The 14,380-nt window shown below is 43.3% G+C and overlaps 1 protein-coding gene across 1 annotated transcript; it reads right to left on the minus strand.

Annotated features, from left to right (window-relative positions):
• Positions 1-837: 837 nt before the first annotated feature.
• On the minus strand, positions 838-2,752 carry LOC132225102 (SWI/SNF-related matrix-associated actin-dependent regulator of chromatin subfamily E member 1-like). Its single transcript, XM_059680327.1, has one exon. It carries the CDS (start codon positions 2,388-2,390, stop codon positions 1,461-1,463), a length of 930 nt encoding a protein of 309 aa, XP_059536310.1. The 5' UTR covers positions 2,391-2,752; the 3' UTR covers positions 838-1,460.
• Positions 2,753-14,380: the final 11,628 nt, after the last annotated feature.

Consider the following 14,380-nt stretch of genomic DNA (forward strand, 5'->3'; position numbering starts at 1 on the left):
GGTAAATTGTTAATGGGATAGCTAGAATAGCCACTTGATGTCAGGAAATGTCAGAATAAGAGTTTCTTTTATAATCCACACCCCCACACAGAACATTGATTTTGACGATCATCCACACATGAGACTCTGTGACAGTTCAGGAGTCCAGCAGAGAAGTTCCTGCACACTGTTGAAGCAAAAAATCTGAGAATAAACAGATTGAAAGGGGTAATAAGGACGGTTTCACTTCACCTGTGTCACTCCTTCCCCAAGGTGGAACAGCTCAGTACCAAGACAGTCTCTCTCAGCCCATGATTTCTTCCACAGGGAAAAGTGAGAACATTGAGTAATCAGACCCAACTTCCATAACTGTGTAAGATGCTGTCCAAGATGCTCACTTCTTTTTTAAATTTATTTTTTTTCTTTTTCCTTTTATTTATTACATTTGGACCTTTAAGAAACATATACCATCAGATATACCACTATTTAGTAAAAATCTATTCTAGTTTTTAGGAAGCATATGTGTCACAAACCATCTCATTTCTACTTGCTAAAACTTAACTAAGTTTATCAAAAAGGTAGGCTCTGATCTATGGGATCCTGAGCCTTGAGGTTTTGAATGTTTTGATTATTGTAAAAACAATTTCAAGTGACTGAACTTAATTCCTAGCTGTTTTCTTCTAGAACGGGCCAATCATTTTGAAGTTATATACTCCCTTGCAAGAATATTCAATTCCTTAAGCTTTGTGATCTACTCTGTCTTTGGAAAACTTGATAAAAAAGTAATTTTTTTTTGTACAATAGGATGAATTGACCAAATTGTACCCAATATTAATTATAACAAAAAGCAGGACAGTATACATGTGCCATGTTTGCTTTAATGACTATTTCATAAGCTGGTGACTACTCTATGGAGACTATTTCTCGATCAATACGATCCAAGCATAGTTGCAGGTATACTCAACACTTTAACACAACTCTTGGTTATCTGACATCGATTACAAATGAAAAGGGCAAGTGAACAAACATATACTCATACATGATTATGTTTTCAAGAAGCTACCTTTGTGGAAGTACACAGGAAAGGGAACTTTCAGGAAGCTGTTGAAGGGGACTGAGAAGATTTAAAGCTATGGCTTTGGTAAGCACCCCAGTGAGCTGTAGGAAGGCATTTGTAAGAGTAGATTCTGCAGCATCAAAGGAAAATTCTCCAAAAATGGGCATTTTCTCAATTAATTTAAATTCTGAGGCTTTCAGCAGTGAAGGGTAGAAACAAGATCTAAGGAAGAGACCCATCATCACAACCACTTAAGAAAGGTGACTATGCCATTTGGCTCATGATGTTATATGGTCCAAAAGCTTTGGGTGGCGTGATATGGACAAGAAAAATATTAGTACACAAACCACATAACACCATTAAAACTCAAAAACATTTTTTTTCATTTAAAAAAGGATTTAGAATACATAAAACAAGGCAACATTTATTCTTTTTTCTCATCTTCTGGTATGGGATCTGTTGGTGGCTCCTCCACTGTGGCGCTGTTGCTCTCTGAGCCAGTGTTACTGTCACTGGTCCCTTCCTCGGCCATACTGTCCACCCCCTCCTGTCCACTCTCCTTGTCCTCAGGAGTAGATGTGCCTTCTTCACCATTCTGCTGACTTTCTGTTGTTTCTTCAAGGCGTGTCTCCTCTGTCTCCATTGGAATGTTCTCTGCTTCTTTCTTTTCTTCGGTCTTATTAGCGGCTTGTTCTTCCTCAGGAACAATGCTGCTCTGACTGCATTCAGCTTGCTCTGCTGCCTCCTTCTCCCTTTCCTCCTGCCTTTTGCGAGCCTGTTCCTCTGCCTGGGCAATTTCAGCTGCAATTTTTTCCATATCCACTTCTATTTTTAAACCACACAACCTTTTAAGTTCATTGTTAAATGAATCTGTGCTTTCCAGGAATTTACTCTTCTTTTCCTGGTGTCGCTCCTCTATTTGAAGAAGTTCAGCTTCTAGTTTTCGCTGATGAACCATTAAGGACTGGACCTGTCGTTTGAGGACCTGCATTCTAGCTGTTGTGACAACCGACCGAACGTCTGGCACCACACTTTCACTAAGGATTTCACTGATGAGGCGGTGGTTCCTCTGGAAACGGGCGGTGGCTGTATGCTTCATTGAAAAGCCATCATCATAATCATCCGGATCTTCCGCAGGCTGGATGCTCATGTAAGGCTCTCCTTTCTCCATGCGAGACTGCCTCTGTCGACTTTCTTCCTCTAGAGCGGCTTCGGCGCGGCTTTTTGCATTGATGTAAGCGAGGTACGCGGGGGAGTTATGGTAGGCCTTCATAGACTCATTGTACTCTATCTTTTCTGCTTCGTATTCGTTTAAATATTCTTGTTTTTCTTCATCAGTGAGATCTCGCCACATGCCACCAATAATCTTGCCAATCTCCTACAACTTTAGGTCAGGGTTGGAAGCCTTTACTTGGTCCCAGACCTTTCTGCTGTACCTCATGTAGGGCATCAGCGGCTTATCTGGAGGCTTTGGGGGTTTTGGAATCGTAATACCAGAGGATGCCGTGACCCGGCTGTTGGTGCCCGGGTTCCCTCCCAGCCTGTAGTTGTTGTAGGCGAGATGACTGTATGGATTGTATCCCACAAACCCTGGTGTGCTGGGCATTTGTGTTGCAGGAGCTGGGGTGGGAGGTGGGGCATAAGATGGTCTTTTTGACATTTTGGAAGATTAAGTTCTCAGTTCCTTAAGAATGAATCTGAGACACCGCGGGCAGGAAAGGCCTAAATTTATTTTTTAACTGCAGTTGACATTCAATATTATTTTATATTACTTTCACGTGTACAGCATAGTCATACAATGTTATAATTTATAAAATGATCTCTCCAATTATTCTAGTACCCACCTGGAACCATACATAGTTATTACAATATTATTGACTATATTCCCTATGCTGTACTTTATATCCCTATGACTGTTTTGTAACTGCCAATTTGTACTTCTTTCTTATCCCACACAGAATAGTGAGGTGATCTGCATGGGTGAGGAATTGGGAAGAGGGTGTGAGAACAACATCAGGGCTTGAAACCCAACAAAGGAGCCCTACTAACCACTTTATGTTTCATTCTACTGACCAGTTAATGGAATCCATAAGGAAACTCATCCATGAAATGATGGGGACACCTCACCTGCAGACCCCCCAATTGGTCAACAGGCACCCTCAATGCCCCACATACCTCATTGTCCCCAGGGGCCAGCTTCTGGAGTGCACATCTATGGACAACAAGTGAAAGCCTTTGCAAATGGCTACTTAGCACATGCAGAAAGGAACACAACAATTTTACCAAGCCCCCCAAAATGAAGGTCTATAAATTACTGATAAAGAATTCCAAACAATTGTGGTTATTTTACATTTTATTTTTTAGTTAAATTTATTGGGGTGACATTGGTTAATAAGATTATATAGATTTCAAGTAAACATTTCTATGATATATGATCTGCATATTGCATTGTGTGCCCACCACCCAAGGTCAAATTATCACCATATATTTGGCTCCCCTTACCCTTTAGTACCCCCCACACCACTCCCCTCTGGTAACCACCATACTATTGTCTATGTCTATGAGTTTCAGTTTTATATCCCACATATGAGTGAAATCATATGGTTCTTCGTTTTTAATGACTGAGTTATTTCACTTAGCATGATATTCTCAAGGTCCATCCATGTTTTTGCAAATGGCAGTATTTCATATTTTCTTACAGCTGAGTAGTATTCCATTGTATATATGTACCACGTCTTCTTTACCCATCATCCACTGAAGGACACTGGTTGTTGCCATGTCTTGGCCACCATGAATAAAGCTGCAATGAACATAGGGGTGCGTATATTTTTATAAATAAATGTTTCAACTTTTTAGGGTAGATACCCAGAAGAGGGATTGCTGGGTTATATGGTAATTATATGTAATTGTTTGAGGAAACTCCAAACTGTTTTCCATGCTGACTGTATCAGCCCTGCCAGCATGGCTCAGTGGTTGAGCATCGACCTATGAACCAGGAGATCATGATTTGATTCCCAGTCAGGGCACATGCCCAGGTTGCGGGCTCAATCCCCAGTGCAGGGCATGGAGAAGACAGCTGATCAATGATGTTTCTATCTATCTCTCCCTCCCCTTTCCTCTCTGAAATCAATAAAAATATATTTTAAAGAAATGAATGAATGAGATGGTAAGAATAAAACTAGAGAAATAGCAGGGGTACTTAAGTTACAAATGAGCTATGACCAGCATAAAAAACAACCAGAAACAAAACCAAAACAGTCATAAATTTTCCAAAAACAACAACTCCCAAGGTCTTTTTAAGTTATGTGTAAAACAAGTTGTCCAAGCCCCTCTAGTAAAAGATCCTTGTGGTTCACACAGCAGTGCTCTCCAAATATCTTATTTGCTCCTCTATGTTTCCCAGTCCCTCTCTCTCCCACCCAAACTCCATGCAGTTAGGAAGAGTCATGTGATTAGTGCTGATCCATGGGCTATAAACTGGAATGCTGTGTGTTGCTCTGAAATCAAAGCATTTGAGAGCTGGTGTGGCCCTTGCCGGTTTGGCTCAGTGGATGGAGCATTGGCCTGCGGACTGAAGGGTCCTGGGTTTGATTCCAGCCAAGAGCTCATGCCCGGGTTGCGGGCTCAATCCCCATGGTGGGGTGTGCAGTATGCAGCCAATCAATGATTCTCTCTCATCATTGATGTTTCTATCTCTCTCTCCCTCTCCCTTCCTCTCTGAAATCAATAAAATAAAATAAGAGCTGGTGTGCTTTGTTCTTTGAATATGAGGAAGTCTTATGTTCCAGAGGAGAAAGCTACAAGGTAGTACAGCCTCCATTAACCTGAGTCCCTAAATGACTCTGTGGAGCCAAGACCCTTTGTTGATTTGTGATGAACATGCAGCATGGGCAAAAAGAGTAAGATTTTGTGATAAGACACTGGGATTGGAGGCTGTCAGTTCTTAATCATAGCCTGTTCTACCCTGACCAATTCCCATAGTCTGTATTGTTGTGATTTGGTCACATGGGGCTAGTGAGTCCTAGTTCATTATAGTTTTAAATAACTATAGATCACATCATTTCTGTGGTTAATAGACAACACAAGTTATTTTTTAGTTCAGGATGACTTTTTTTTCTTCTCTCAAGAGGCAATATTCATAGTCCAAACTCTGGCACCCAACTGCCTGGGCTTCTGTTCTAGCTTCTCCCTTTAGAGTTTCACTCACTCGCCCCCTAACCTTACCTGAATAATGAGTATGATACTGGAATCTGGGTTCATGAAGTTTAAGAGTTAAAACATGTACCTTGTACACTTGAACAGGATGTGAGGCAAATGTCCTTCTGGACATGATACTCATTGTCATGTGCAGAGCATTCTCTTCTCCTCCTCCCTAAAAACACCAAATTTTGACTAACCTGTCATCATACTCTGCTAGCCTCTACCCTTACTTACTGCAGTCACTGACTGACTCCAGGTCAGTCCCCCTCTTTCCTAGCAGACTGTTGCTCTTGGATGAATGTTCGTACTCTCCTTCAATCCATGATGAGGGTTGGCTCTCTCCTCCTTCTACCTGCTGTTTATCTTTCCTCTCAGTACCTCTTCCTCCCCTGGACCTGAAGTGTTACAGTTCCCAGGATTCTCTTCTCTGACCTGTGTTCACTCTATACTCTCCCAGAATAATCTCATCCTGGATTCAACTATGACCTCTAATAATGTCTTCCAAGTCTCTACCTCTAGCTTCTACCTTTCTCTCAAGCTTTACATTCAAATTTCTAGGACTACTGGAAATTCCATAGTCATCTCATTTTCAGTGTGTCCAAAATCAAACATTAAACATTTCCTTCACTGCCCTTGAAATTCCTTCCAGAAAGTAAAACTCCAATTCCACCTACTCTCTGCATGCCTTGCAATTGTGCATCTCCACTGCTGAAATTATTTCAAGTGTAATTTACTGGTAATCCACAAATATGTAACAAGCATCCACTACAGTGTCACACTCCATTCAGTTGAATCCCAAAACTGTATGGCTGCCTCGTGTATACCTGACCCAGGAGAAGCAAAAATGAGAAATAGTCCTGCTCCATCATGTGTGTGTGTGTGTGTGTGTGTGTGTGTGTGTGTGTGAGAGAGAGAGAGAGAGAGAGAGAGAGAGAGAGAGAGAGAATGAGAATATACATAGCCAAGTGATTATAGTATGGGGCTGAGGTAAGTCTAAAAACCTGAGAGGGTGAATCTACTAAGGGAAAGATTAGTGGATCAGAGAAAGTTTCACAGAGAAAGTGACATTTGAATTGGGCTTAGATGGATGGATGGGGTATGTGTAAGTGTATGTGTGAAAATATATATGTGTGTGTGTGTGAGAAAATGTGCATGTGAAAGAATGAGTATGAGTGTATGTGAAAAAAGTGTGATTATGAGAATCTTGTGAGAGAATATGTGTGAGGATATGTGTGCTTGCGTATGTGTGTATGTGTGAGAACGTGTGTGAATGCATGCATAAATCTGCAAATAAAAATGTGTGTGTGACAGAATGTGTATGAGTGTGTGTGTGAGTGCCTATATGTGAGGGCATATGTTCATGAGAGAAAATGAGTATGTGGGGAGCATATATGTGTGTCAGAGTGTGAGTGTGCAAGAGAACATGTACATGGTGTGATGTATGAGTGTCTAAGTGTGGATGTGTGTGAGAGTGGGTGAGTGCATATGGGTGTGTATATGGGCAGGCATATATATATACACATAAGTATGTGTGATTTTGTAAGCGTGTATGTGAAAATATGAGAATGTGTATGTGAACATGTGTGAGAGAGAATGTGTGTGAGAATGCATATGGAGTGTGAGAGAATGTAACTTGTGCTTGAGTGTGTATGTGTATGCTTACGTGTGTGCATGTGTTGGGGGTTTGGGGCAGAGCACAAGAGGAATTTCAAACAGACAGCCTGAAAGAGGACAGAGCCAGGCATGGGGTGATTTCTAAGGGTCATCTTTAATTCGTTCTTCTCTTTATTTGTCATCACCAACTGAGCACCAGTCTCACCCCATCCTCTGCTCTGAAGTCCCACGACCACAGGTCAGGCATTGCTCATTTTTCACTACTGGAAAATGGCCTACTTAATTGGCTTCCCTGTTTCCACTCTCTCCTCTAGACATCAAGCCTCTGAGGCTTTTGATTTCCAGTCTGGGGAACTTTTCTAAAATACAATACAGACATACCTTGTTTCATTGTGCTTCACTTTGTTACACTTTACAGATACTCCATTTTCACCAACATTGAGGCAGTACTCTCCACCAGCAAAAAGATTAGGGCTCAGTGAAGGCTCAGATAATGTTTAGCATTTTTTTTTAGCAATAAAGCATGTTTTAACTAAGGTACATATAGTTTTTTAGACATACTATTATTGCACATTTAATATATTTTTATTGGTTTCAGAGATGAGAGAGAGAGAGAGACATCAATGATGAGAGAGATTCATTTGATTGGCTGCCTCCTGCATGCTCCCTGCTGGGGATCGAGCTCACAACCTAGGCATGTGCTCTTGACCAGAATCAAACCTGGGACTCTTCAGTCTACAGGCCAACGTTCTATCCACTGAGCAAAACTGGCTAGGGCCTACTATTGCACACTTAATAGACTATATTTAGTGTAAACATAACTTCTACATGTATGTCCTGTGGTCCCAGCCTTCCAGCACTCTCCAGAATATCCTGGTTTGGACAATAAAGTGTATAGTTGCTCTTGATAGAGCTATCACATAGAAGGTGGTCAATAAGTGTTTGGAAAAATACAGGTGGGGAAAAAGTAGGTTTACAGTTGTTCAGGTGGAAAATAATATGTTTAATAAATAATAATACAAGAATAAACTCTGTTTTGTGTAATCACAACTGTAAACCTACTTTTGCCACACCTTGCATAAGATTCCTCAGGACACATCTCAATGAGTTCAGCAAGTTAGACTGGGGGGGGGGGGGGACCCTTAGCAGACAAAGTATTATTTTATTTAATCTTCACCCGAGAATATTTTCCCATTGATTTTTAGAGAGAGTGGAAGAGAGAGGGAAAGACAGACAGAAACATCGATGTGAGAGAAACACATTGATTGGTTACCTTCTGCATGGGCCCCTGACCAGGGCCCAGGCCGGGAGAAGCCTGCAACTGAGGTATGTGCCTTTGACCGGAATCGAACCAGTACCTTTGGTCTGCAGGCCGATGCTCTATCCACTGAGCCAAACTGGGTAGGGCAGCAGACAAAGTATTCTCATCCCCAGAGCCTACTCTTTCACACCTCCTCTCTTCAAACTTCCAACCTTCCAGCTGATGACTTTGTCCCATACTTCACTGAGAAGACAGGTGCAATGAGCTAAGAATCATGTCATCACTACCATTAACCCTACCCACTGCCTGTGTCTGTGTCCCTATTCTTGCCTTGGCTTGGTGACTGTGGATGAAGGGCCTCAGACCCTATCTAAGACCAGCTTCCATCCCTTCCTACTTCCCATAGACATTTGCTCATGCCCTGCCCCCTTCCTTTCTCTGTACCATCACCTCTCTTTGTATTAAATCTCTCTCATCAGCAAACACGCACACCCTATATCTCACAGCATTAGAAGGCTCTTTTGTCTCCACATTTCCCGCTAGTGACAGCCTTGCTCTCTGTGCCTGTTCTCAGCAAAATTCTTCAGTAAAGTCACTTGCACAATTGTGCTCTTCCTCCTCCCCTCACTACACACTGGAACGCTAGAGAGTGGTGGAGAGGATGAAGATGCACTAAGAAATAAGGAGGCCATGGTGAAGATAGCCTTAGGTTCACCAAGTCCCAGGCCTTTGGGGTGGCCAGGACGCAGTGACAATCCCTCATTGTTCAGATTGGGGAACTGAGACTGAAGAGAAAATGGACTTGCCAAATGTCTCACAGTGATGGCATTGCATATGCAGAACTGAATCATGTTCATTTTCCTAGTTCTCAAATATCCCAGCTGCCTTCAATTATTAAACTTTCTTTTGTGGTTCTTATGGTTTTAGTTCCATAAGTAGTAACATGAAATATTATATGCAAAAGAATTTTAGCCAGACTTTTAGGGAGTAAAGATCTAAAAGTACACCACGGCCCTCTTGCAGACCCACACACTGTATTCCTCTCCCCAGTGGTACACACTGTCAATATTGATAATGACAAAAATTGTCACACTTTACTGAACTGCCTCTGGAGAGCATGCTGCACTTCCTCAAACTCTCATCTGCCCTGGAGGTGAACTTGCCTTAGGCCAGTCAATAATGAACTTAAAAGAACTTAATATTCACTTGGGGAATGTACAAAAAACCACTAAACTGAACACTTTAAAAGCATGGATCTTATGGTATGTGATATTTTAAACTTTTTATTGATTTCAGAGGGGAAGGGAGAGGGAGAGAGAGATAGAAACATCAATGATGAGAGGGAATCATTGCTCAGCTGCCTCCTGCTCGTCCCCCACTGGGGATTGAGTCTGCAACCCAGGCATGTGCCCTGACTGGGAATCTCACCATCATTTCTTGGTTCATACATAGGTCGATGTTCAAACACCATGCCACACTGGTCAGGCTGGAATGTGATTTTTTTTTAAATATATTTTATTGATTTTTTACAGAGAGGAAGGGAGAGAGATAGAGAGTTAGAAACATCGATGAGAGAGAAACATCGATCAGCTGCCTCCTGCACATCTCCCACTGGGGATATGCCCGCAACCCAGGTACATGCCCTTGACCGGAATCGAACCTGGGACCTTTCAGTCCGCAGGCCGACGCTCTATCCACTGAGCCAAACCGGTTTCGGCTGGAATGTGATTTTTAATCTCAATTTAAACAAGATAACTCATACATATTCTATATAATAAAAGCTTAATATGCAAATTGTCCCCTTAGGCTGTTGTTTGATGGGGAGTTCTACCACTCGTTATGATGTGCGCTGACCACCAGGGGGTGGCACAGAACATGGCGGGCATCGGCAACACGGTGCTGGCAGCAGGTGGCAGTGGAGGCACTGCTGGCCCTGATGGGCTCTGATGAGAGTAGGACCACAGCGGGATGGTGGAGCAGGTTAGCGGGCGGTGCCAGGCCAAGGCAGTGCGAGTGGGGGCCTGATTGCCCCGCTGATCACCCCACAGACAGCAACCAGCGGGGGCAGCACTGCCACCCAGCTCCCAGGCTCTGAGGGAGCCAGGCGGGGGGGCGGGCAGCCCCAACTGATGGCCCCCCATGGGGGGATGGTGGAGCAGGTGAGGGGGCGGTGCCAGGCTAAAGCAGGGTGCCAGGTGGGGCTGTGGGGCTGCAGGGCTGTGGCGAGGCTGGGGGCGAGAACTGGGGCCCGATCTCTACAGGTCACCTCGAGGGACCCGACCCATGCAGGAATCCATGGACTGGGCCTCTAGTCTCCAATAACTCAATACAAAGTAAAAAACAAACACCAAATCATTTTGCTGTAATGTGGTGTGATTAAGGGTGATTTTCAATTCATTGAACATGATCTTTAATATTATTTCATCCTTAAAGTGAGAAAACGTTCACTACATCCCTCTTCTAATGTGAAAAGAGATTCCCTAAGGGTGCCATAGGCTTGCCCCCCTGAAGACTCTGTCTCAATAGGGGAAGAGAACCTACTGGTGCAGTGGTTGGCAAACTCATTAGTCAACAGAGCCAAATATCAACAGTACTTCTTCAAAATAGACTCGCCCAGGCCAAAAACCGACTTCTGCGCATGGGCCACGAAGTTTCAATCGCACTGTACGCACACACGCACGTGGTACTCAAGGAGCCAAAGAGCCGCATGTGGCTCGCGAGCCACAGTTTGCCGACCATGGTATTGGTGTAATGGGATAGTAAGAAGCTAGGAAAATTCCTGGGCAAGTAGAATGGGGAAACTGAGACAAGAAAATTAAGGCCAAACAGTTTGGGCAGCTTGAAGTCAGCTTGCGAATTGCAAGACCTTATCTTCCCTCACCAAGGACACTTGAGAGCAAATGGTTTATACCTCTCCTCCCTAACCAGAGAATACATAGCTTAATTCACCCTGGCCTGGGAAAATAGAGAACAAAGACCCAATTAATGCCATCTGTGCTGGCTAAACCCAAGGACAGATGAAGTCAGGGAACAAATAACAAAAACCCCACTGATGCCAGGCAGACCTAAGATAAAAGTAAAACAATGAAACAGACCAAAGAATAATCCAAAACTCCCCTATACGCTCATTTTGATGCATCAGCATATTAACAGTGGACCTGGCGGCCGGCCGGTATAGCTCAGTGGTTGAGTGTCAACCTATGAACCAGGAGGTCATGGTTGATTCCTGGTCAGGGCACATGCCAAGGTTGCAGGCTCGATCCTCAGTATGGGGCGTGCAAGAGACAGCCGGTCATTGATTCTCTTTCATCATTGATGTTTCTATCTCTCTCTCTCCCTTCCTCTCTGAAATCATTAACAATATATTTTAAAAATGCACCTGGAAAGCTGATGAATATTCTTCTGAAACCCTCCCCTAAGTTTCTCCCCTGCAGGAAAAAAAGATAATGAAAAGCCAGCAGGACAAAGGCTCAATGTGGGCTCACTCTAGAGCAGCGGTTGCCAATCTTTTGGACCTCACGGACCACTGGTTGGCGACCACTGCTCTAGAGCACACCCATGCCTAGTCCTCCTAGTACAGCTCCCACTTGTCTCCCCTTCACTGGCAAGGTACATGGGCCTTTCTGTTTCTTGAAAAGGTCTCTCTCTCAGAGGTTGCACCCTTTTGCTCCTTTCACTTGCCCAAACTCAATTTTTCCTAGTCTTCCGAAAACTAGGGCTCCTCATCCTTCCCTCATTTTTTAAAAGTGGCTTTTTAAAAATATAAATTTTTATTGATTTCAGAGAGGAAGGGAGACTAGAGATAGAAACATCAATGATGAGAATCATTGATCAGCTACCTCCTGCATGCTCCCCACTAGGGATTGAGCCCACAACCAGGCATGTGCCCTGACTAGGTATTAAACTGTGACCTCCTGGTTCATAGGTCGATGCTCAACTACTGAGCTACACCAGCCTGGCTAAAAACAGCTTTTTAAACCACCATGTCTATAGTAAGCATCCTCCCTCGAAGCTTACTTTTCATCTTTTTGTCTTAACATTGACTATGATTTATACTTGTATCGATTTTTTCCTTCCTTGAGTTATTGTCTGCTCCACATGTACACTGTAAGGCCCACTGGAGCAGGCCTCTCTATGGCATTTGCCGTAGAATCCCAAGCATCATTGTGCAAGGCGTGGTCCAGATGAGGCCTTCCAGAAACGGCTCAGAATGAAGGGGGAGGTGATATCAGTAACAGGGTAGAAAGTGCTTGGTGTCAGTACTCATCAGGGGCAGATCAACTTGCCTCCATGAGTATGGCTCGGGGAGGGGGCGTTATGTAGAAATGAAATGATCATTTATTTGCCCCACTGCCAAGTCATCTGCCTTCCCTCTTCAATGGCCCCCTCACCTGGCCTCAGTGCTAGTGCCCCACACTGGAGTACCACACTAGAGAGAATGGAGAGGACTGGGTCCTGCATGCAGAGCAAGAGTCCTAGGGGAAGCAGTGAGCACAAAGGGGCTGGAGAGGAAGAAGTGAAGGAAGAGAAAGCCAAGTTCACAGAGCGAAGGTGGGGGACCCTTCCTATGAGTGGCAGGGACTGCCTGGTGGAAGCCCCTGGGCCCAGTTCACTTCTTTGTAGCCTTAGGGCCACGCCTGAGAGCAGGTGGGAGCCAAAGACCAGGACCACCACGGGGACTTTCTGCCACCACCTCTAGAAGTTCTGGCTCCACAGATGATTCAAGACTGCAGAAGAGGAAAGAGAAGCTGAGGACTCATGGCCATTGTGTTGCTGAGCACTGGCAGTTACTATGATCCTGTGGCACATGTCCATCCAGTCTCTTTCTTGGAGATTTTAAAAAGACATGCACTGGGTGAGTTTCTTGTCCCATTGTCAGAAGCAACAAATGTTCACCACTAGGACAGTGCCAATCTCCGTGGCCCATGTGTTGTGGGTCCTTCCATTAGCCATGTTTCCTGGGGCTCTCATGGTTAAAAATCTGCCCGTGTCCCTCAGCTGTGTTTCCGGGACTGTCACTGCTAGCCACACACCTCAAGTGTCCTTCAGCCATGTTTCCAGGGCCAAGGTTGTGAGGTCTGCTGGCCTGGCCTGGAACCCCAGCACCTCCACTAAGGTGCTGTGGGGCTTCGGGAAAGTCCCTGAGCCTTCCTGTGCCCGGGGTCCTCATCTGCAGCAGAAGGGTCATAGCAGCATCCACCTCCCCACAGGGCTCCTCTAAGGACTCTTTAAAAAAAAAATTCTTCACCTTTAAAAAATATATATAAATATATATATTTAATAAATATATATATAAAATATACATAAATATATGTATTTAAAAAATATATATAATATATATATAAATATATATATTTATATATAATTGATTTCAAAGAGGAAGGGAGAGATAGAAACATCAGTGATGAGAGAGAATCATTGATCAGCTGCCTCCTGCACACCCCCTACTGGGGATGGATCCGAAACCCGGGCATGTGTCCTGACTTGGGAATTGAACCTGGGACCCTTCAGTCCACAGGCTGATGCTCTATCCACTGAGCCAAACCAGCTAGGGCTCCTCTGAGGACTCTTGGGGAAAGATGCAGGCCCAGTTGCTCAGCCCACTGCCTGGCACATAATAACATTCATGTTACTTTTAGCTGTTTTTTCATAATTAAGGTCATGTGTTGTTGTTTTCTTTAATGTAATATTAACTATGTACACCTGTTCCTTAACTATTTTTGCATGATTGGCATATTCTGTCACATGCTATAATCTAGCTCAATTTAATGCCTGTGTAATGTTCTGATTTAGTATCTTTTTGCATGAATATTTATTTGCATTTCACATTATCTCTTAGAAACATCACTGGAGGACTGAAGAATATGAACATCTTTTTGACTGTTGACACGTCTTTCCTAGCAGGCCTTTTGGCAAGAAACGCCAATTTGCTTTCTTAATGCCAGCAAATGAAAATACCCATTTGTTTTCACTCAAATGATCATTTTTAATTACTCTCTTACAAATGGCAAACTTACCCTCTCCTAATTTGAATTTCTCTGACAAATAATTACAGTATTACTTAATACTTAATGGCTGTTTGTATTTTTTCTTTAGTGAATTGCCTGTATTTATCAATTACCCACTTAGCTGCTGGAGACTCAGTATTTTTATTCTCAAATTTTAAGACCAATTCATATATCAACCTTCTGTCCATTATATTTGTTGTAGATTTTTACTCTATGCATCACATTTTTAAAAATATATATTTTATTGATTTTTTACAGAGA

This window comes from Myotis daubentonii, chromosome X (assembly GCF_963259705.1).
Source record: "Myotis daubentonii chromosome X, mMyoDau2.1, whole genome shotgun sequence".
NCBI classification, from domain to species: Eukaryota; Metazoa; Chordata; class Mammalia; order Chiroptera; family Vespertilionidae; genus Myotis; species Myotis daubentonii.

What these genes read in the sequence shown, in the direction of transcription:
- LOC132225102 (XM_059680327.1), bottom strand. Translation starts at nt 2,390, where the DNA reads ATGTGGCGAGATCTCACTGATGAAGAAAAACAAGAATATTTAAACGAA.